A 24969-nucleotide genomic window follows, 5' to 3' on the forward strand; every position below is an offset into this window, starting at 1 on the left:
TTTGACTAGTTATGTCGGACATAGTTGTTATTTTATAACATGTTTTTGAGATATGCTTTTTTAGATTTTGTACTGTAATTGACATTCTTCAGGTCTCACATCTGATAGGTCTTTTTTGTCATAAGATAGTTGTAATAGTTGTGGTGCTAAAAGGTTGACCAATTCCGTTTATTTAATATTCCATTGTACTTAATTTTGCCTGTTGACCTAGAATATTAGTTTTTTGCTCTTTTCCTCATATTACCATATTACATATATATTTCTAATCAATAAAAAAATCCCCACTTATACTAAAAATAATAATTTAGAGCATATTAAATAAAATACATTCCAATTTATCAAAATCCATTAAATTATAAATATGGATGCAAATGATTTCTGTTAAACTTATATGTAATAGAAATATATTTTTAATCATAGTATACACATATATCATTTAATGAAAAAAATATATAAATTAAAACAAAACATTTTAACTCTTAAAAGCTTTCAGGCTAAAAACAAGTTAAAAAAAAAAATATATGGGTTGGTAGAGAGCAGCATGGTTATTATGGTGGGAGCACAATTATAACAAATACTTAATTTAATAGATATATTAATTTACAAAACTAAAAATATAATAAAATAGCTTAGTGAGAAAAAAATTAAGCAATATCATATTTACATACTTAGAAACAAAAACGTAATAATATATGTATTCCATTTTGTAAGCTATCATCATAAATCTGTACAAAATAACATCATGTTTGTTGTTTTCTATAGTTATATAATTTAAATTAATCAAAAAATATTCCAAGTACACATTATCATAATGCCGATTTGACTTTTTTGAGTATACAATAATTTTAAATTTATAAGTTTTACAATTTACAATTATAATGTTTATAAAATCTTGACTATAACAGACACTAAGATATAAGTTTATTGAATAAAAAATAATAATTATTGTGAAAAAAAAACTATACAATACAAAATAATAATAAATTTAATATTGTTAATTGAAAAATACTCTGTAAAAAAACAAGCTGCTTTTGCATTTACAACTAAAACTGTTAATATTCATTTCAAACATAATGCCTCCAAGAATAGCCTTTTAAAAGTATCATTATATATAACATATAAACTATGTACAATATTAAGTAGTATAAAATATTTAATAGTAAATTGTACTGTTATTTATCATCTAGGCTACTCTGTTTTTTTCTTCTTAATTTGAGCACTAACAAAATTATTTCTGCCCTTAAGTATATAAATAATGTACACATGATCTCATATCTAACATCATTAAGCCCAACTTAACATTAATTAGGTAATTATACATACTATTTACATTGCGTCTCAAAAATATTCAGATATTATTATGTTGTTACAAAAATGTATAAAATCAGTTGTCATTTGGAAATCAATTTCATATTATTATTCAAAGTATTTTACTAATGAAACTTTTAAAAATAATTAAAATCTTCGATTATAAGAAATTGAGACACTCCGGTATATTTATATACAAAAATTTATATTTAAATTTAACTTAATATACATAAAATTATCTTGAATATTATTAAAAACTGTATGTAGGTAAACATAAAGAAAGAAAATATAAAACATTTTAACAGTTAACATAAACTCTAATTATGAGCAAATAATTATGACATATCATATAATTATATAAACTAGAATTATATTCCGACTCGAGTTGAATTCAATCAATAAAAACTGGAGCACGAATATTTAGTTTACAGTCGTATTACAAGGTTATAATTAAAAATAAATTTAGTGCATATTATACTTCACAATCAATATAAAATTATTTTATTTGTTTATTCAAACTGATTTTCAATGTATAAAATAGTTTTAATTTATAAAATTATTTTTAAATTAGATTAAATCGGAAGTAAATATATGACAATAACCATTTTTATATATATAATAATATTTTAGTGTTTTCACAAAGAAACAAGATTCTTAGACTAAAAAAGGAGGGAATCAAAGTGTTAATTAATAGTTATGTATTATGGAAAGCTACATTAATGAGATCCTAGTGGTGAACATAGGTTTTTTTTCCAAAAATTCTTGAAAATTTTTATTTAAAAAAGAAATATGGGAATAATATAAAAATATGGTTAATAACCATGCAAAAAATACTCATTTTATATAGTTGTTTACATGCAAATATAAAATATCTATTGTCCAGAATATATTATTTTTTTTTATAGAAATTTCAAATTCGCAACAATTCCAATAAATTTTTTTTTAAGTTATTTTGAGTTTAAATAAATTATTAATAAAGTGAAATAATTTTCAACACTCAAAAGTTTTGTTATGGTAACCAAATATGATGATTACAAAAACACACATTAAAATAAGTACGTATTAGTTAATAAATATAAAATAGTTCCTATACCATGACATTTTCGAAGAATAAAATGGCACATACAATGTTTTAGGAGACTTCAAAAACTATGAAACTTAAATTACATATCCAGAAGTTGTAAACATTATGTTTGTAGATAACCTATTGGCAGCTAGAGGTTTATTTTTTATGAGGTCATTAAGTCCTTAAATATTAATATTAATATTATGACTTTGCATGGCACCCAAAGTGGCTAGAGTTTTTTTAATGCGTAGTGCTGTCAGGCGAGCAGATGCAGTATGGTACCAACATTCTTGCATTAATTTGCTCATAGTTTGTAAACACTAAAATAAAATAATAAAACATCGGACATCAGATTTTAATTAAGAAAATCTTATAATAATTGGTTTGTATTACCGGGTATGCATTCCACCTCGGTGGAATAGGAGGTCGTTTCATTTCTAAGCAAACAACTTTGCGCATTTCATCAATAGTAGGATCAGATGGTACACTATCATAGTATGGTAATTGATATTCTTCATGTATATTATCAACATAGCATCTTCGTGTTACTTCCCAAAGTATTAAACCCAAAGCATAAATATCACCCCTTTTAAATGAATCAAAATGGTTCATGTTGATTGTTTCTTCCAAAACCTTTTTAAATGAAATTTAACATTAAACATTATAATATTCAATTATAAATTATGCAAGTCAACTTTTTTTTAAATATTACCTCTGGGGCCATATATCGTTTAGTGCCTACTCGGTGGTTTAATGGTATATCAACTGTATCCATAGAAGTATCATATCGTACAGCAAGTCCTAAATCACCAATAGCACAAGTTCCATTGGATTTGACTAAAATGTTTTTTGATTTGAGATCTCGATGTGCAATGGCAGGTTTACCTGAAATTCATTGTTGAAATATGAAATGTAAAAATGTAATTATAAATGTATTATTACCTTGAGTTCCAACAATTTCCATGTGTAAATGAGCAAGACCAGTTGCTATAGATAGTGCTATACGAATCATTCCATTTGTATCCACTGTACTTCGATTCAAAAAATCAAATAGTGATCCATTTTCATGATAATCAGTTATTAGCCATAATTGAGTCCATGTACCATTATCTAAAATTATTAATGGTTACAATACAAACAAATGCTATGATTAAGTAGATCAGTGTTTACCTTTATTATCAGCAGCAATAAATCCTAAAATATTATCATGTCTCAGCATAACTGTTTGGTATATCTCAGCTTCCCTAAACCATGACCGTTCCTCTCTAGATGAAAATATTTTTACAGCTACTTGTTCTCCTCGCCATTTTCCTTGCCATACTTCACCAAAACGACCTTTACCAATAGGTACACCAAGTTGAATTTGACGAGCAATGCTTCTTTGTACCAAAAGTGGTAATCCTATAAAATAGAATAAAAATTAAGCAATTTAAAATACATGAAATGATTATTTTGTGAATATAAACCTGATCCTGATCCACTAGTAGTCATTTCAATCATGTCTCTCAAAGAAACAGCAGCAGTTAAAATAGGCTGTTGATCAGCAGCTATGATTCGAGGAGTTCGTAGATATCTAATATTGTGACGTTTGGTCGATCCAGCCCAAAAATTCATTATGAGCATGACTACAAGGCATACAACACCTATTGGACCAGCTATTATAATAGCTAGTTCCCATGTACCCAATCTCTCCTTTTTAGAGTCATTCAATGAATCATCTGTATTTACACAACATTCATATATGAATAATGTGAATATATTATAATAAAATAATGTGTAATGCACACACATTTTAAGCCAAAGATTATAAATTATAAATAAGCAATATATAGTTAAGTGTATTATATATTTGGATACATATAATAATATTAATTATTTCATTTCTTTAAAATAAAAAAATAAAAAAATAAAAAACAATTAACAAATTTATTTTTGCCAGTTGGGTTTTTTTCAACATAATATTAATTTTGAAAAAATACACTATATATATATATAAATATATTAATTAAAATCCATGCAATAATTAGAAAAATATATTATTTTAGAAAATAAAATAACAAATTCTACCTGGAAGCTTAATATGTAGTGTCGGCTTAAGATCTCTGTTACAAAAGTCATAGTCTTTACAACATTCGGTTACAAATGAATCATTATGTTTTTTAGGGTAATGACATATCAAAGGTTTTTCTCGCGGGATCACTATGTTATTCTCCAAACACCTAAAACGAGCACAGTTATCAAAGTTCAAACATGTTAATTAACACACAGTGCCTAAATGTTAGCCTACATTTATTATTAGTTTAGTTGACAAAAATTATTTTAAAATAACAATAATAAAACCGAACAAACAAACATAAAAAAAAATAATGTTAAAATAGTGATTTAAAAATGAATTTCTACCTTTAAATATTATTAATATTAGTCGAGAAAACCAAATAAACTCAACAACAATTACAAAGGGCACACATAAATTATATATAGACCTGTAGGTTTAACTTCAACAAGTTTTGGGTATAGCCAACGATTGCAATAATCTCGATCTTGGCAACATGACACTGAGATTTCATCCAGAAACTTTCTTCGAAAACAAATATTTGGCTTTTCTGGTGGGAAAAACTGGTACTTGTGCAAACAACTTAAAGCCAATTCCCAATATAAATTATTCAAAATATGCCTAATTTTAAATATATTATATACAATATGATCATGATTTCAAGTATTCCTAAATATTTAATCTAAATAATTTTAAATTGTAATGGGGTTTTCGGGGAATGAGAGTACCAAAGTATACATTTTCAGACAAATTTCAAATATTTAACTTTTTCAGCATATGGGCAACTTACTTTTTTTAAATAACAATACTAATTTTTTTTCTGTAAATTCAGGTAGAGTATTTATTTTAAAAACAATTTTGCTATGATAAGTTTTATTCTAATTACAAAATTAACCAAATTAGAATAACTTTAAATTTCAGTTTATAACCACTTCAGTGCACATTTTAAGGTTCTAGGGTAGAAGTTGCTACTCCTAAATATTTTGGCTTGAAAGTTTAATAGTGCTTTTGCATGAAAGATATTCAAATTGACACAGATCACTGTAATTAATACATTTGCCAATAATAGCAGCATATTAGGAAAAGCATTGTACTAATTTCCATTTATTTATTATATAGCAGTATGTTGTAACAGTGTCCCAGGTGAACATAATTTACTTATTAAACCAGAAAATAATCATAATTAAAAATAAAATACTAATGTTTGTTATTGCCTAGGTTTTATTTGCAGTAAAACATTTATATTTTATATAATATTTAAATATAATTATAAACTGAGTACTTATATTTTATTTAAATGTACGTTTAATATTTCAATATTAAGTTAAAATAAAAAAAAATTGAGTATAATTTGTAGTTTTAAATTTAATATATTATAAATATTATAGTTATAAATGTTATAACTTATAATATATTGATAAGGCTTAATTAGATGTTAGCTATGGTTAGGTGGTAGTGCTCTGCATGGTCCGGTCCGAACCGGACCTGACCGAGGTCCGGTCTAATCCGGTCCTAACATACAAAATTAGAATAAATTATGGTAGGGAACGAGATGTCTTGGATACGAGTGTAGTAGAAATGCGAGCGTTGTTCGGTCTTTTGTACATAGTTGGTATGATGAAAAGTAATCATCTAAATTTGTCGGATCTTTGGTCAAATGATGGGTTATCGCCGGAGTATTTTAGAGCTGTTATGTCTAAAACACGTTTTTATTTATTATATTACGAGCACTAAGGTTTGATAATATAAATACTCGCATTGAAAGAAAAAAATTTGATAAATTAGCACCTATTCGAACTATTTTTGATGAATTTGTTGATCGCTGTAAATTAAATTATACTGTCGGGGAATATTGTACCATTGACGAGATGTTAGAAGGTTTCAGAAGGAATTGTAATTTTCAGCAATATATTCCTACAAGCCTAACTAAACGGATATTATTAATATAGAAGGTAATATTAATGATTAGGTAATATAATAATTTCAGATCAATTTATGAATTGTGTAAACAATATCTATAGCAATTAGGTTATAATTGTATATTTAAATAAATTAAATTTTTTTTAAATTTCAGAATATGAATGATTCTCAATATATAAGAGATCTACTTGAAAGATCAATTTCACCTGTTCTGACACCTGTATCATCCAGTATAGGGAGTAGCAGACCTCAAATAATAGATAAAAATCAATTGCATGTTTCTTTTGCATCAGTATCGCAGTCAACTGAAGTTCAATATTCTTCAACTACTGAGTTTTCTAAAATTTCAATTAAACGTAAGTTACCAAGAGGAGATTGTAATAACTTTATTCTTGTACCACACACTGGGAAAAGTAATGTATGGACAAAATTCAAGACTATTGTGCATATTATACCTAATCCTAACGACCCAGACAACCCTGAACAAATTTCCACTGCCACTGATTATGTTGCATGTATCTTATGTATGGAACTATATGGGAAATCTACTAGTACTGCTACTATTGCTAGACACAAGTGTAGAATGACCTCATCTCAAAATACTATTGAAACGTATGGTGCATTTAAAAATAAGAAGCGAATGCGTACACATGTTAAGGATGAGGCAATTAATAAATGTGTGAGGTACTGTAGTCTGGATATTTGACCTATGTTAGCCATTAAATGTCTAGGGTTTCGTGAGATTGGTCAATTTTTTTTTAGATATTGGTGCCAAATATGGATCTACAGATAATGATATTAATGGTATACCTCACCCAACCACTGTATCCAGACATATCATCAGTACAGCAACCAAAATCAGAAAAGTATTTTTTAAAGATGTTTATAGTTTAATAAATAATGGATACTGCGCTTCCACTTGTGACATGTGGACAGACAATTATAAAAAGAATAATTATATGTCTATAACATTACATTATATTGATCAAAATTGGATTTTGAATAATTGTCTTTTATACACTGGCAAATATCTATCACAAGGTTTAAAAACTGGTGAAAATATAAAAAAATGTATGACTAATTTTTTTAAGTTATCAGAAGATGCTGACGAAAATTATGGTTCTAATTTAATGCAGTTTATAACATTTGTTACTGATCAAGGAACTAACATGATAAGTGCCCTTAGAAATTATAATCGATTAAATTGCACTGCACACTTAATAAACACTGTATTAAGAAATCTTTTTGATATTAAATTTTTATCACAAGAAGATAACAATGGATTTAAGCCCTTGGAGCCAAAAATAATTTTAATGACAGAGTGCAAAAATCTACAGTTTTGGTTCAAGAAGTTGAAACAAGGTGGAATACACGGTTACTTATGTTACAGTCTGTTCATAAAACTTTACCTGAAATAATAAGAATTCATGGTGAATATTTTGGTCGCATTCAAAATCTAATTGAATTTTTGAAGGTATTTAAAAATGCTTATGATGAACTAGAGGGAGACAAAAATCCAACAATACAAAAAGTAGTATTATATAAATGTTTACTTAGAAGTCATTTATTGAAATATACCAACCTTGAAAATAATTTTACAAATGATGAAGTTAAAGTAAATATTAATTCCATAATGCAAAAATTAGGAGAAAAAGCATTGGCGATTATGAACTTAAAATTTGGATTGAGTGAGGAACATGAAATTGCTGTATTTCTTTGGCCCAAATTCAAAATGTTAAAAATGTTTTCCCAAGACTTTGGTGAACGTTCTCGTATAATTAAAAATATTGAAAAAAAGCTTTAGATTTAGAATCCAAAGACATCTAATTAAATATCAATATAGAAAGAAACATTGATGAATCAAATAGACCATCAACATCTGTTTTTTCCTGAATGGGAAGACAGTATGAGAGATCAAGACAGTCAAGAGCCACGATATAAATATAAAAAAGAGTTAGAAAATTATAGAGAAAAAAGTTTTTTGAAACTGGTGATGATGATATATTAGATTTCTGGTCTAAACAAATGTCAAGATATCCATATTTATCAAAATTGGCAAGACAGATACTAGCAATACCAGCTTCAAGTGCTAGTAGCAAAAGATCATTCAGTGTAGCTGGTAGAGTAATCGAAGAACGTAGAAGTTGTCTGGACGGATCAACAGTTGATGCTTTATTATTTTTTCAAAAATTATTATTCAAATAATTGAATGTTATTAATATTTAAATGTATTGAATATTGTTTTATAAGTAAAAAATCTCTTCATTTAAAATAATTATTGTTCTTAATATCTACATGAGTACCTATTAACCTTTATGTGTGTATATTATATATAATTTGTTTTGGATTCTGACCAGAACAATGTATTGATCATACTGTGATGTGGGTTTTTTTTCTAAAGATTGAAGTCACAATAACAAAAGTATTTCTATTTAATGCGTTGATGAATCAGTTTGACTTATTATGTTGATCCATGTATTTACTTACATACACAATAACGTTTAAAGTTCATAACATTTGTACACAAATTAACTAATTCAAATCTCTCTTTTTTTAATAAATTAAAAGATCTGTACGAGTCATATGACTGCTGTAACTTCTAAATAGTAATTAATAATTATTATTACTAGTAATAAATTAAAACATGGTTAAGTACTACTAAAAAAAAACACTTCATTTTATTAATCTTATTAGCTTACTGCAGCTTTGACAGTCGTTTTATTATTTATAATGGTTATAAATTAAAATTTTAACTTAGTCAATTTTATAATAAGAAAAAAACTATTTTTACAAATCTTTTAAAAAAATACTTTACCTACATTGTTGAAAGAAATGCTAAAACAAATTTTAAAAAAGAAAGTCTTATTGTGCATATGCATACCAAAAGAGTTAACTTTGAAATTTGTCTGAAAAAATATATTTGAATACTCCCTCTCATTCTCAGAAAAACGCTAATTCAATACAAGATTATCCAGATGGAATATATAATAGATCCTAAAATTGTGATCACAGTGTACAGATTGTTATGGTAAAAACAGCACTAATAAAAAAAGAGATTAAAAATTAAATTATGATCCCTTATTTTTTATATGTACTTGAGCTACATATACATAAAAATCAAACAATACTTCAAGAACTATCTGACTAAAAGTAAAAATAAATATAAATGGAATAATATAGAAATAAATTCACTAGAGATAGATTTAAAACATTTAAATAAGGTTTAAGGTATTCTTTAATGTTACAATACTAGATATATGCTATCAGTAATTCAAATCAGATTAGCTCATTAGAATGTTTTAAAATGTGAAAACAAAGCTAAATTATTAGAATAATAAATGAATGCGCAATTAGAAAAATTACCTATCTAAAGAAAAATATTTTTAATTTTCAATCATATAATACTGGGATATATTTAGGGGTGACTATTTTTTTTTTATTGATATAAGGGTAGTATCAACATTTTAGCTAGGGAGTTAAACTTTAATACAACATACATCTATATTACTCTTATAATAGAATCAAGAAGCCTAAAAAATAAAATCATAACAAAAATAAATATAATAAAATCCAGCTGGTACAGGAAAATATGCAAGTCTGAAATATGACCATAAAAAAAATATATCACTAATATTTAAACAACCAAAACTCCCATTACACACTAAAATAGATAGGTTAAGCAAAAACACTGTAAATATTATTGAAGACGCAACATTTCATCTAAATCTGTAGTACAAAATATAATTTGGCATTTTTGTCTTAATAATCTAGACTGGGTTTGCCTCTAATAAAGCCAGTATTTTTTGACTTCCAAATAATTATTAATAATAAAAATAATAAAATGTTTTTAAATATAATATTGTATCAAATATTATATTATAATTTATAAATTTATAAATAATTGTATTATACCAGAAATTGTTACTTATAGCATTCTTGCTTGTGAACCAAGTATATCATAAGCTTATACCAATACATATTGTTAATAATTAACTAAACTATATTAATTATTATTTCATCGGATTTTTCAGGTAAAATTAAATAAGAAAACATTAATCATATTTAAATAATTAAAATGAACATGGTACAATAATTTTTTTTTTAAAAAACATGTTTTTCTCAAAAATGTTGTTTTGTGGCTTATGGAATTTTAACTTATGATGAAGACAATATAATAATTTATTACAAAAAATTATTGATAACATTAATCTAAGTTATTTAAAGAAATTTCATTTATGAGAATGTTTTGTTTGGTGTATATTTAAAATATAATTCAGTTGCAATTTATCAAGAATTTACAATTTATTTCATTAATATTTATTACAGCGTTTCCCAAACTTTTCTTTTACCGGACCCCTTTATAATAGTAAAAATGGTCACAGACCCCTTAATAAAAGTAAAAACAAAAAAACATAAATAAATAATTGATAAACTAAATATACGTAATTTATGATATAAAATTGACTTAATAATAAAAATAAATAAATAAATATATAATTTATATAATTAGTAAAAAAAGAGTTCAATGCCAATGAGTGATGTAATTTCTTTGATATAATTCAGGGATATTGGGATATAAATTAGATTCTACTTTTAATTGCTTTTTATATGTAGTATTAGTATACATGTGTAGGAAATACTTTTTACCAGAAGTACGTTGTTTAAAATAGCATCAATTACTGCTTCTGATATTTCTGGATAGTCTTTGTCTTAAACTCAATGGTGTACTTATACTTAACAGTATATTTATTATTTTCTAATGAGATACGATTACATTAGCATGTTCATTGTTATGTATAGAATTTTCAATTTACCTTATCCTTGTATACATGTGGACCACAGTTTGGGAAACGCTGATTTATTAGATAATACAATGGAATATTTATAAATAAAAATTATTCATAATGAAATAGAAAAACATGCAGATAAAAAATATAGCACAAGATAAATTGACCATTTATTGGGCTATTGTCTCATCAAGCTCATGGTGGTCTAAGATTTGGAGCATTAATGTTATGAATTTGCAAAGCAATGATAAATTATTGCATTTTAAAAATGAACTCAGTTATAATTAAATATTATGCTAAAATATGATTGGATTTCAGTACTTAATATAAAAGATACATCTTCTAATAATGTGTGATACATATCAATTTCTAAATGAGTTATGGTAGATATCACATTAAAAAAAATTAACAATGGCAACAAACAGTGGACATTCACATAATTTATTCTATGTGAAAAATATAGATTGATAAAATGGCCAAAAAAATAAATATATAAGCCTAAAATATACTGATAGAAACAAAATATCACTTAAAAAAAAAATGTAAAATTGCAGATAGAGAACAAACTTTATCCACATATCGTATTATAATCTTTTTTTTGTTTTTCACTCATAATTATATAGGGCTGTTCACCCTTTTCCTACACATCCATAGGCTCTGTTTCCTACCTCTACATTATTTATACTAGCTATTTTCATGTAATTCTATATTCTGTTTACTTAAACAATGTCTCTTTTACAGACTTCTTCTACTTTTCTTTCCTTTTCTGTTAATTTTCATATTCACTCTCATTTCCTTCAAGTCACCTATCCTCAAAATATTATCAAACCATCTTAACCTATTATCCCTTATTTTTTTAAATATTGGTGCCACTCATACACTACCTCAAATTAATTCATTTCATATTCCTAGTCATTCTAAACATTTACTTAAGCATTTTTATTTCTGCTCAAATCTGCTTTATCGACCTCTGCACAACATCCATACAAAATGACTAGCCTCACAACAGCTTTATATATTCTACTTTTTAATCATAACAACAACATTTCCTGTCATATTAATTACCTGATACTTCTATTAACTTTATCCGCCTATACATGAACCTATTCATCTCACAAGCTACTTTATTCCTTATCTTCATCATTAGTCTTGTCACATTGTTTTCTTCTACCTTATCTATTTCATTCCACCTTTTAAACGCTGTTTTCCAATCTTTTGCTCACTTTTTCAGACTTTTTGTTATTAACACAGCATTATCTGTAAACAATATGCACCATGGCACTTCACGCTGTACATCTTTAATTTCGTTCATGATTAAGAGGAATAGGTAAGGACTAACATTGAAACCTAGTACGCACCTACTTTTACGATAAATTTTTCCATTTCTTTATGAAAACGCTTATATTTGCTCTTTTAAACATATCTTCTATTTCTACTACATACATCCTCTGTACTCCTTTCCTACTTTATGTCTACCAAAATAAATCTTGAAATTCTTGAAAAATATATCAAATATATTATCATTACAATAAAATTAATAAATTGGAAGAATTACTTCGTTAACCAAACTAACAATTATTTACAAACAACAGAATAAAAGAAATTAAATAACTTCAAACTTTGTGGCTGAATACAATAGTAGAACAAGACAAACAACTAAGTTTGTTGAAAATTTTGAACAATATTTTAAAGGTTTGACCAAAAATATAATATTTATTAATATATTAAAAATTTTATTTAATCTAGTTACTTTGACACTTATTTATCATAAAATACGAGTGGTTATAATAAATATATATATTTATAAGTAACTAGATTAAATATAATTTTTAAAGCCAATGTAAGAAAAACTGGTACTGAAGAATAATGGCATAATTGTTAACAATTTTAATGATTACATTATCTTTACCTATTGTATTAATCAGAACATAAACTAATTAATAACTTAATTTATTATTACTTATAAAAAATAATAATACATATTTTATGACAAACATATTACATTACAAAGTAAAGATGATTAAAAATCAACCTTACCGAGATGAATGACGAACAACACTTGTATCTTTAGATATACTCGTGAAACAATATCCATCAGTGATACAAGTATAGTTTGAATCAGCGCATATGTCACAATAACATGATAAACCTGTAACAACAAATAATCATGATTGTTATATTATTCACTATTAAATTATGCATTAAGCGGCAAAACTAGTGACAATAATGAAAAATGATTATACCATTTACAGAGTGACAGAATATAAATAGAAAGCCTACAGCCAACAGCACACAAGTCCTTTTGGAAGACATTGAATATTGAAATATTGAATTCTTCGTCGTTTTTTTTTCTTTAGTAGTTTTCAACTTGTGGTATAATGATCGACTACAAGAGTAAGACGAGTAAGTATCTACATTGACTACATTTTCTTCTAATCCGATAAGGACACATGGTTTAAAAATTAGACAGAAATCAACACATATCGGATTGCATATAAATGTACATAGATAATTAATTAGTAAAGTCGCAATATACTATCAAACTAAATTATTAAAAAAAAATCTGTTTATCGAGAACGTCACACTGTGTACACAGAACAAACAACACAGTTCACAGCAAACGAGTTTGTAGTGTTTGTGCTATAGCTATACAAAAACAAAATGTTAATGAAGTTATTGAAATTAGAAATATATAAGTACAAAACATACGACAGGAAATACTAAAACCACAACCGAAGTATACCGGATAACTGGTATATGAAGTTCATTGAACAATCATGGAAGAAACCACGTTTTATCTGTATTAATTCGTATCTTTTTTTTTTTTTATTATATTTAGGATTAGAAGTTACTAAGTTAGGAGTTTACTGTTTAGGTCTTTAGGACATAGAATAATTTATTCTGTGGTTACTGGTTAGGACTCTATCGTGTATCGAAAGATTTCTTAGAAAACTGTATATTCCATAATATATTAATCAAAAATTGTTTCATAACACATACATGGCCACATTGGCGCCGCGAGGGGGGTGCAAGTGCAAGTGGCATTTAAAAAATAAAAAAAATTGAATGGTATTTAATTTTGCATAATTATCTATATTATATCTATTATAATACTTATTTTACATATTTTTCTAATTGTAGCCACTAGCCTGTATTACTTTGTAGCCGTTGAAAAAAACTAAAATAACTTTTTATCGTCATATAATTTGAAAAAATATTTCTACGTGTTTAACTTAAAAAATTTAAATATTATTCAGAAATCACTTATCAACGTATACTAATACTATGCACGATGCTCCTCTCTGACAAAATTCCTGGCGACGCCTATGAACACACATAACTCAATTCTAATATTAATACAATTTTTAAAGATTTTAATAAATTAACAAAAAAAGTACCTACTTCATTTAAATTTTTAAATCATATTTTATGATATATTTTTAGATATTTCTATCAAAATACTAATCTAAGATGATTTAATTTTTGCAAAAACAATGAAATTATTTTATTACTAATATTTAATTAAAACAATAAATAATAATTGCATGGTGCTGGTTTGAGAAAGTTTGGCGCATCTCCAGATTTACATATACTGCTTTTAATGAAAAACACATACCTATTAAAGAAAAATGGATATAATTTCGAACCTATGAAGTAATGTAATATATTTAAAGAAAGATTTTCCATTAAATCCATGCTATTTATTTTTATCAATATCAGTAGGTATAAATTTAATAAATTCAAAAATAATCTTACTTCATTTACAGTATTTGAGTCAATGGAATTATAGCAACTATATATCATAATATTCAATTTATAAACAGTCTAAACCACCTTCACTAAATATTAACTAGATGGAAAAATTTAAATCGTTATTGAATTTTAAAATTATAAATAGTTTTAAGAGGAAAAATGGACATATGATTAATTAGGGATAAGTCTGTTATTGCACTGAAAGCCTCAAATAATAATGTAGAGTATTAAAAAAAAATTAATAGTCCATAGTGTCTTAAACCAAAGATATAATTGTATGGTTACCATATGCCTAACTAGGTCTCAGTGTAATTGGTACTAATATTAAAATAAATAACTAATAGCATTATTAAATATATCTATCATAAAATATAGTTAGTAATATAGGCTGAATGTTTCCACTCAATTGTTTTTTGTATACAATGATACATTAATACCTCATTGTAGGGTGACCAGATAATTAAAAAGAAAAACAGAGACAAATAAAATATGTTTCATAAAGAAAAAATTATTTTGAATAAAACAAATGTACCTATAATAATTTAGATTGATATTTTAATTTACAATATGAATTATGTAATTTTAGGATATATAATATTTTTAAATTTACTGTTAATCATATTGAGAAATTGATTTTACAAATTACTATAAAAATTATATAAATTTTAACATAATGTAATACAAATTCATATTAACGCATTAATGCACAACATATTGAAATTCCGATAAAGATTTTTGGGATAACAGGAGAAACTTTTAAAACCTGGTACCTATGGACACCCTACACTCATTGAGTTCAAATATAACTCATCCATTACAGTGACCCACTTGCGCCTTTTTTAATTTCATCATTTTTTCTTGTTGATTTATTAAAATATTTGAAAATTATACAACAATATTTATGATTTTAATTCAAAATTTAAGTCATAGTGTTTTAAATTAGTCATTATTATTTTACATAATTACATCTAAACTAACATCAGTTAACAAAATATTTTAAATATTAAACAATCATTAATTTTTTGAAGAATCAGTGTTTTTTGTATCCACGGGTGTGTTAAACTCGTATACTTCTACGGCACGTTTTTCACCGTTTGGTGGTGGACCTATTAATTTTACCATTTCTTCATAATTTATTGATTCTTTTCGCAACAACTCTTCAGCAATCTAAAAAGTGAAAATAATATAATGTTAACAAGTTTTAAGTAATGAATAACATTATACTTAGAATATAACATTTAAAAATGTATATTATATATTTTTAATATATAAGTAATAACATATAAATTATTTACTTATTGAACATAATTTTTAAATATAAAATAAAATTTAAGAAAGTTGATTAACCTTATTATGTTTAATGTTCTTTTTTATTTTATAAAATGAAGAATACTTATGAGCTATAATTTTTTTTAAATTAATAGAGCATAGTAATCAAGTAATATACAATAAATTTAACATAAATATACATAGGAAGGGTAAGTATATTTGTGTAGTAATCAATGGCTTTTCCAAGATTTTTCAATGGGTAGAGGGGGTTGTCAGCTGAGGATAAACAAAATAAATCAAAATTTTATATCTTAACAAATTAATTTTTATAAATGTTTTAATAACTTCTACTATTAATAATATGCTCAATTTGTAAAATTAAGATAACCATTTTCGTATTTGTTTGCACCATGATAGAAATATCATGTTTTTTACTTTGCCTTGTACAATATAAGATTTTTAAATATATAGCACAGTCAACGGAGAAAAAGATGAAGCCCCCTAAGCCATCTTCTCTGGTTAAACTACTGGTAGAAAGCATTTAGAATGTAATTTTTAATATTAAAACTATTTATAATCAAATTTATAGTAATATTTGGCCAATTATTGAATAACAATGACAATATACAATATCATAATTTATGAGTATGTTATACTGAAAATACATAAATGAAAACAGTACCAATTCTAGTTTATTATAGTTTTCTTTTAGTAGTTTTTCTGTGTTAAAATAAGCATCAGAAACTAATCGAGAAACTTCAGTTTCCATAAGTGCTGCAAGTTTGTTACTATATGGCCTTAGGCTATTTTTTGTATCTTCAGGAAATGACAACAATCCAACTTTATCATTCATACCATACTGACGTATCTAAAAAGTAAAAATTCAATGATTATTTTTCACATTAATAAAACTAAAAAAATGTTGAATAATACTTGAGCATTTGCAATTTTTGTAACTTTATCCAAATCGTTTTGAGCTCCAGTTGTAATGCTATTAAAAACTATTGATTCAGCTACTCTGCCACCAAGCCCCAAACACATTTTTTCATATAACTAAACAAAAATATCATATAAAGTTAAAATTAAAAAATTTTTATCTATTATAATAGAACAATGTACCAAATCATATTTTTGATTCAGGTACTTTATGCTTCTATAATAATGTATTAAAACATTTTGTAATCTATTTAATTATAAAATTAAAACTTACAGCTTGCTTTGAAAGTAAATATCGTTCTGTGGGTGTATACTGGGCAAATCCCAGAGCTGCATTAGTTCTAGGCACAATTGTAACTTTAAGAAGAGCATCCGTAGTAGGCAACAACCAACCAATTAATGCATGACCAGCTTCATGGTAGGCAACAATTTTTTTTTCATCTGGAGAAATTGCATGAGATCGTTTTTCTGTTCCTCCAACTACTCGTTCAACTGCATAGTCTAAATCAGCTTCTAGTACAACTTTTTGACTATTTCTAGCAGCATGCAATGCTGCTTCATTACAAACATTGGCTATATCAGCTCCTAATTCATATTTGTAAATAGTTAATAAAATATGTTTGAATAAAATAGGTATCATAAATTTACCACTAAATCCAGGAGTTAAATGAGCCATTTTTTGTGAATAATGTTTAGGTTCTTTATCAAGTTTTATTTTTAAGTGTTGTTCAAAAATTTCTTTACGCTCTTCTAATGTAGGAAGATCGATTAAAATATGACGATCAAAACGTCCAGGTCTTAAAAGAGCCTAAAATATCCATACATTTTTGTATTATTTATAAATCTATTTATATAAATAATTCATCCTACGTATAATACAATTAATGTAAACCTTATCTAATATATCTGCTCTATTTGTCGAAGCTAACATTAAAACTCCTTCTTTAGATCCAATACCATCCATTTCAACCAATAATTGATTTAATGTTTGTTCTCCTTCATCACCACCCCCTTCAGGACCACTTGAAGATCTTTTACGGCCAATAGCATCAATTTCATCAATATAAATTATACATGGAGATCTTTTTCTTCCTTCTTTAAATAAATCCCTATAATTTTCAATCAAAATTTATAATCTTTTATAAATAATTAAAGCAAACTAAGAAATAATTAATATAATTAATTCATATTAAACTAACCGTACTCTGGCAGCTCCAAGACCACCAATCATTTCAATAAACTCAGAACCATTCATAGACAAAAAAGGTACATTTGATTCGGTTGCAACAGCTTTAGCTAACATTGTTTTACCACATCCAGGTGGTCCTAAAAGTAACGCACCTTTGGGAACTTTTGCACCTAAATTTTTATAATGATCTGGTCTCTTTAAATAATCAACAAATTCCATAACTTCTTGTTTTGCTTCTTTAAGACCAGCAACGTCCTTAAAGCGAACTCCTTTACCTTGGCCAATCAATGGGTCAATTAATGTATATTTTGCTCGTTTTATTTGAGACTAAAATAATTTAAATAGTAATTAGTAATTATCAATGATAGTTAAAATTATAATATTAAATAAACAATGTATATTTATTATAACATTAATCAATGGTATAATAAACAGGATTTTTCAAGATGCGCGTCACATATAGGGTGTAGCACAAAGATCTGATAAGTTAAAATGTAATTTTAATGTAAATTCATCAATAATTATATTATCCTAATGTAACATATGTATACATATTTATTATCATTGAGCATTTGTGTGTATTGTATAAAGAAATCATATTCATAATACTACGCTAAAAATTTTACACAATAAATTATTGTATAATAATTATTGGCCGTAGGGAAAGTGATGTTCCCATCGCCCAGTATCTGTTACCATAACCGAGAATAGAAACTGCAATAGTCATCCCCTGGTTTTAATTGACTGGGGGTTCTGGCCCTCCAGGTTGGGGGTTGAGCGTAGGGCTAACAACCTTTATCTCGTAAAGAACATATTGTAGTGAATCAAAAAATCAAGCCTTGGAACAGTCTCAATGATAAACAAAACGGAAAACAGAAAAAGGATAACAAGAAATTAAGAATAGGAACATGGAATATCAGAACTCTGTTTAAGCCAGGCGCTTTGAAAATATTAGTTGATGAAGTGACCATGTATAATTTATCAATAATAGTATTACCGGAAGTGAGATGACCGGGTAAGGGCAATGTTAAGTCCGAAAATCATACGATCTTCTATAGTGGAACAGAAAATAACAGACATGAAAATGGTGTCGATATCCTAATCAACGACTCAATATTACCAAATGTGAAAACATTTATAGCAATCAACGAGAGATTATACATTGTTCGAATAAAAGGAAAAATGTAGGACATTGCACTACTAAATTGTTGGAACAAATGGTTCCTACAATTTGGTACTAAAAACTTGGAAACATGCAAAACGCCTTAATGGCCTGTATAGCATTACAATTTACAAAACAAAAATATTATTATTATTATTCCATATTTCTATGATGGATGTATATTCTACTTGTTGTGAGATTTAATGCACTATTTAAATTAACTCAAAATAATTTATAATGATTAATGATATTTTGTTAAATGTTAATCAAGTGAAATATTTTTTTTATGTTTTAATGATTTAGCAAGATCAGAGGATTTCATATCCCACCACTTAACACTAACACAATGTATATACCACTGATTATAATACTTACAAACATATCTAAGCTAATTGGAGACTTTGATCCTCCCTTTGAACGACCAAAATATGCCAAAGCAAGAAGACCAGCGAAAAATAAAAATAATATCAATTCTGGTGCATTAAGAGAACGATCATATACTACAGGTACTCCATGACCAGGTTTAATACCCAATTTTGTTTCTGCTTCTCTTAATTTTTGTTCAAATCTTTCTAAATCTGCTATATTCATATGGTAAGTTCTTTGATCAATCTGTAAAAATATTTAAATTATATATCTTAATAAAACTGAACTAAAGGGTACTAGAATTAAAAAAAAACTAAACACATTCTTGAGAGAGAAATAAAACTAGTTATAAATTTATATTTACTTTTCGTCCTTTAATAATAGCACCTTCATGTAATCTTACTGTAACAATATCTAAATCAGGGCGAGCAATAATTTCTTCTACTTCACCTTTAGCTAACATTAAATGTACAAACTCATTCCAAGATACGTATCGCATATCCTACAAGCATTAAATGTTAATAATGTGTTTATAATGTTTATATTATTTCCATTGGGTAAAAAATGTAAGTATATTATTTATATTTACTTCAGGATTTGATGCATTAGGCAACAACATACTTATAACATATACTGTTAAATAAACTGTAAATATTGCCATCATGATTTTAATCATCATTGCATTTCTTGGATCATTGACATTTTTACCATCATTTTCATTCTTTTGAGAATGTGTATATCTGAAGATAAGTTTATTTATGGCAGCTAATTCCTTTTGTGCTGCTATATTATACTAAAAATTAATAAGTTATAATTACTGTACAAAGAAATTTAGTATAATTTACTTTATAGTAGTATTACAATAACTACATTTAAAATATTTAAACTTAGTTATATAAAATAAATGATTTATAGGTACCTTTTTAGACGTGGCGATTGGTATTTTACGTAAATAGTTACTCATAAATCTTGGGCAACCCAATTCCTTGTTTGTTCGAATACAGTTACCTAGTAACTTTGGTTTAAATATTCGAAAATTTGATTTCGAAATAATACCTAACAAACTTAAGCCCATTTCTAAATTTTAGAAATAAAAATATTTTTATTAAATAATACAAATTAAAATTTACAACGTTATTATTACACAACAGTTGTTATTAATTTCATATTCATATTTTCATTGTTTACTCATAACATTGAATATATATGTTCTACTATGCTCATAATAAAATTATCTAATGATAAGTTATTTTATCATACTTTTATTTATCTATGATTACTTATCAATTTGGTTATTTTGTTACACAGTTTTATACCCATTGAACTATATGATAACTATAAATATATACCACGGAGAATATTTTAATAAATTCATTACACTACCCAAGGTATAAAATAGGCATATATAATATGTTATGACTTATGAGCTGATAAATCAGAAATAAAATTAAGATATACCCTAGAGTAAAATTACTCTATGAGATATAATATTTATATCTTAATTCATGGTCATAACTCATAATTAAAGAATAAATAATATACTATAACTCAATAGCTGTGATTGAGATATATAAGCTAGTGATATAAAAGATATAGTCATAATGTATATTTTAAGATCGTGATATGGACTCCCGGCTTCATGATAAATTACCATTGATAAGTAGTAGTTGATACCTCATCGTATAATATGTAAATTGTGTAATAATAATATTTTTATTTATTAATTATTAGTTGTTAATTGTAATACCTATACCAATATACATTTATAAAATGAAATATATTACTCGTATTATTCATAACATTCATGTAAATCATGAAATGCGAAATGTTCGTTCAAAATTCACAAAAGCTGCTGTTCTAAAAACTGCTAAAGAACCATTGGTTCTTGAAGATTTTAAAATAGCAGATAAACTCAAAGAAGGCCAAGTAAATATAACAAAGTTTTTAAATTTTTAGATTTTCTAATTAAATAACTGTATATTTAGCTCCGGATTTCTGTAAAGTATTGTGCTGTGAACATGTCTGATGCTTTAATTTGCTCTGGGTTATCTGAAATCAAACCACTTTTGCCATTTGTTCCCGGTTTTGAGATTGTTGGGGAAGTAATTGAATCCAAAGCTACAAATGCCGATGATGAAGAAGAAGATATATCAGTAGGTGATCGAGTGTTAGTTTTAAACAAAGAAATCATGGGTGGATTTGCAGAAGAATGTATTGTTGATGAAAAAGTATACAATTATTATTTATTATAAGTATAAAATTGTAATTTCTCTAATGTTTAGGATGTTTTTGGAATACCGTCAGAATTGTCTTATGAAACCGCTGTGTCAATTGGAGACAGTTATGCAACAGCGTTAATAGGATTGGCTCGCCGTGGAAACCTAAAAAAAGATAATACTATCTTAGTAACAGCAGCTGCTGGTGGTTTAGGTTTAGCTGCAGTCGATATAGCTGCAAACATGTGTAAAGCTAAAGTATAATAATTTATTAATTTATAAAATAACAAAACAGATTACCCTTATTTAACAATTTAAGGTTATTGGAGCTTGTCGTTTGGAAAAAAATACATCTATTGTAAGAGATAAAGGAGCTTTTATTTCATTTGAAATTAAAAGTCCCGAGTCTTTGTGCAAAAGAGTATTAAAGGAAACTGATGGCAAAGGCGTAGATGTGGTATTTGATGCTGTTGGCGGAGAAATTTTTCCATCAGCATTAGATTGGTACAGTAATAATTATTTTAATGAATTTTTAATAAAATATAAATCAATAAATAGTTATGACCTGTTTTTAATTTAGTGTTGGCCATGAAGGTAAAGTAATAGTTGCAGGTTTTGCATCATTACAACTACCACAGTTAAATATTAATGAACTTCTACGCCGGCCTTCATTTAGTTTAATCGGTGTATCATTGAATAATTACCGTAAACATTCAGTAAGGATATACAGGTAGATATTGATAATATTAATATTTTAAGTAAATATTTTTAAATATTACTAGCTATGTTTAAACTTTAAAGTACGAGAGAAAAATGACTAAGCATCTGAATTTTTCAAAAAATATAGAATATCAAATAATTCTTTAAATCTAATAAAATATAAAGGAACGCAAATACATAATTGTGCCAATAAATATGGATAATCAATATTCTCATATAATAAATTATATACAAATATTACATCTGACAATTGTCTTCTAAGGCAGTGTTTCTCAACCAGGGGGTTACGATTGCCTTGATTGTGGGGTCGTGTAGGTTAAAAATTATACAAATGTATACTAAATATAGATAGGAGGGGGTTACGAGACTAAAAAGGTTGAGAAACTCTGTTCTAAGGGACAAAGAATTTAAACCAATTAAACATTTAAAAATATCATTAATTTCTCTAGATAAAGGTAAATTAGTGATAAATGCTACTCTCTTAATATTTTTATAATGAAGATCATTGATATAAGTTGATATATTTTGTGACTAAATTCATAAGCCTCATCTTATAGGAAGAACATATAAGAGAATAATACAAAGTTTTCAAGCAATATAAATTATTAATATTTTGAGTATTTATATTAATGAAACCAAACATCTTATATGATTTGTTTAATATTAGCTTATCGTTTTAAATGACAAATCATGTTTAAAATGATTATTCAAATCTTTCATACCATAAACTCTATTTAATTAATTATTATTGTTGATTCTATTTTTAAAAATAATTAGAGTTTTGGAGCAAGTAAAAGAAATAACCTTATATTTAATAATATTGAGGGGTAGATAATAAGTTTTATACTACGCAAAAACAAGTCTAAATTCTTTTGAAAAAGTTCAGTCTGCCATAGTATTAATCGGACAATAAAGTTAATCATCATACAAATACTAATTACAGCCATTTATATAATGTCTATAAAACAGGTACATGTATGTGGGTAGAATGTAATAATTATTAAATACTTAACTATATAAATGTTTAATATGTATGAGTAAAAATGTTTATTTAACCATTAAAACGATTTGTTGACCAGGCAATCTGTCAAAGATGTATTAACCATGTGTAAAATGGGCGTTATTACTCCAAATATATCAGAAACATTAAAACTTGATCAAGTAAATGAAGCATTAGAACATTTTTCAACTGACAAAAGTAGTGGTAAAATTTTATTAAAAATTGCTGATTGATTGGTAAGAATAAAGAATTTAAAATTAAGTAGAATTTACTGTTAAAAATACTTAAAGAGTTGTTTTATGGCATTTATAAGTATTATACAAATACATGAAAGTTTTTTGTTTATTTTATTGAGTTTTCAAATAACTTTATATTATTGGTATGAATGGTATGCTATTGATACAATATTTCATAATAGCTAGGAAAGTTAACCAATTTTATTAACTAGTTCAAATTAAGTTATCCTAAAAAAAAGAGTAATATTAAGCTAAGTTAATTTTAAAATATAAATTAATTTAAGTATGTATAGTTGTACATTTTCAGAAAAATTATAACTCATTTTAAAAGTTACTTTTCTTTACCTTTAATGTTTTAACTACATTCCTATACATTTTTAATTTATCGAAAGGAAAATTACTAGTTTTGGTATATTATAAATTATAATAATATTCAATATTATTTTAATTAACTGTCCATATTTGTCCAAACGGTTTGGGTGACCACAAGGATAAGGATGATAATAATATTGTCATAACTGCACCCATATAATAGTATTTACGATTACAATATTATTCAATTTTAATACAAACAATTTGTAAATTACTTTTTACAAATAACTTCAATTTTAACAATATAAACTAAGTTACAATTGTTTATAAATAGAAATAATTTAATCGCTAAATTATTTTTAATTACATTAATATTTGGAGAGAGTGAATGGAACTTATTAGAATGTCATATGACCCTTGTTCTAACATATCAACACGACCTGTAACCCACTGAAGTAGGAAGTGAAAGTAAAAGATTAATTTTTATTTTCAAATTGATTTTCTTTTTTATCTCTAAAGTTTAATAACTCAAAAGAGCATGTTATAGAATGAGTTATCTATGTTTAAAACATACTAGTTTTCATTGCATGTGTAATGGTGCAAGGGAAGGTTTCTTACGAGAACATCCCTCTAAATGTTTCAACATTTTTTTACGAGCATATTTAGTAATTATTAA

At 25.9% G+C, this 24969-nt stretch overlaps 3 protein-coding genes across 3 annotated transcripts; 1 reads left to right on the forward strand and 2 right to left on the reverse strand.

Annotated features, from left to right (window-relative positions):
• Window positions 1-387: 387 nt before the first annotated feature.
• LOC132924484 (TGF-beta receptor type-1) lies at window positions 388-13828 on the reverse strand. Its single transcript, XM_060988839.1, has 9 exons — window positions 13378-13828; window positions 13172-13283; window positions 4442-4593; window positions 3841-4092; window positions 3545-3775; window positions 3317-3484; window positions 3087-3259; window positions 2768-3007; window positions 388-2694 (listed from the first exon to the last, which is right to left on the reverse strand). Exons 1-9 carry the CDS (start codon window positions 13445-13447, stop codon window positions 2557-2559), a joined length of 1536 nt encoding a protein of 511 aa, XP_060844822.1. The 5' UTR covers window positions 13448-13828; the 3' UTR covers window positions 388-2556.
• Window positions 13829-15772: 1944 nt separating this feature from the next.
• On the reverse strand, window positions 15773-21027 carry LOC132928908 (paraplegin). Its single transcript, XM_060993859.1, has 11 exons — window positions 20729-21027; window positions 20399-20602; window positions 20174-20311; window positions 19819-20055; window positions 18292-18608; window positions 17985-18201; window positions 17741-17900; window positions 17367-17677; window positions 17090-17209; window positions 16839-17024; window positions 15773-16054 (listed from the first exon to the last, which is right to left on the reverse strand). The coding sequence occupies exons 1-11, from the start codon at window positions 20882-20884 to the stop codon at window positions 15902-15904; spliced, it is 2199 nt and encodes a 732-aa protein (XP_060849842.1). The 5' UTR covers window positions 20885-21027; the 3' UTR covers window positions 15773-15901.
• A 435-nt stretch (window positions 21028-21462) lies between these two features.
• On the forward strand, window positions 21463-24090 carry LOC132928918 (quinone oxidoreductase-like protein 2 homolog). The gene is made up of 6 exons (XM_060993870.1): window positions 21463-21735; window positions 21795-22037; window positions 22092-22283; window positions 22345-22529; window positions 22606-22755; window positions 23825-24090. Exons 1-6 carry the CDS (start codon window positions 21580-21582, stop codon window positions 23976-23978), a joined length of 1080 nt encoding a protein of 359 aa, XP_060849853.1. The 5' UTR covers window positions 21463-21579; the 3' UTR covers window positions 23979-24090.
• Window positions 24091-24969: the final 879 nt, after the last annotated feature.

This window comes from Rhopalosiphum padi, chromosome 1 (genome assembly GCF_020882245.1).
Source record: "Rhopalosiphum padi isolate XX-2018 chromosome 1, ASM2088224v1, whole genome shotgun sequence".
NCBI lineage: Eukaryota > Metazoa > Arthropoda > Insecta > Hemiptera > Aphididae > Rhopalosiphum > Rhopalosiphum padi.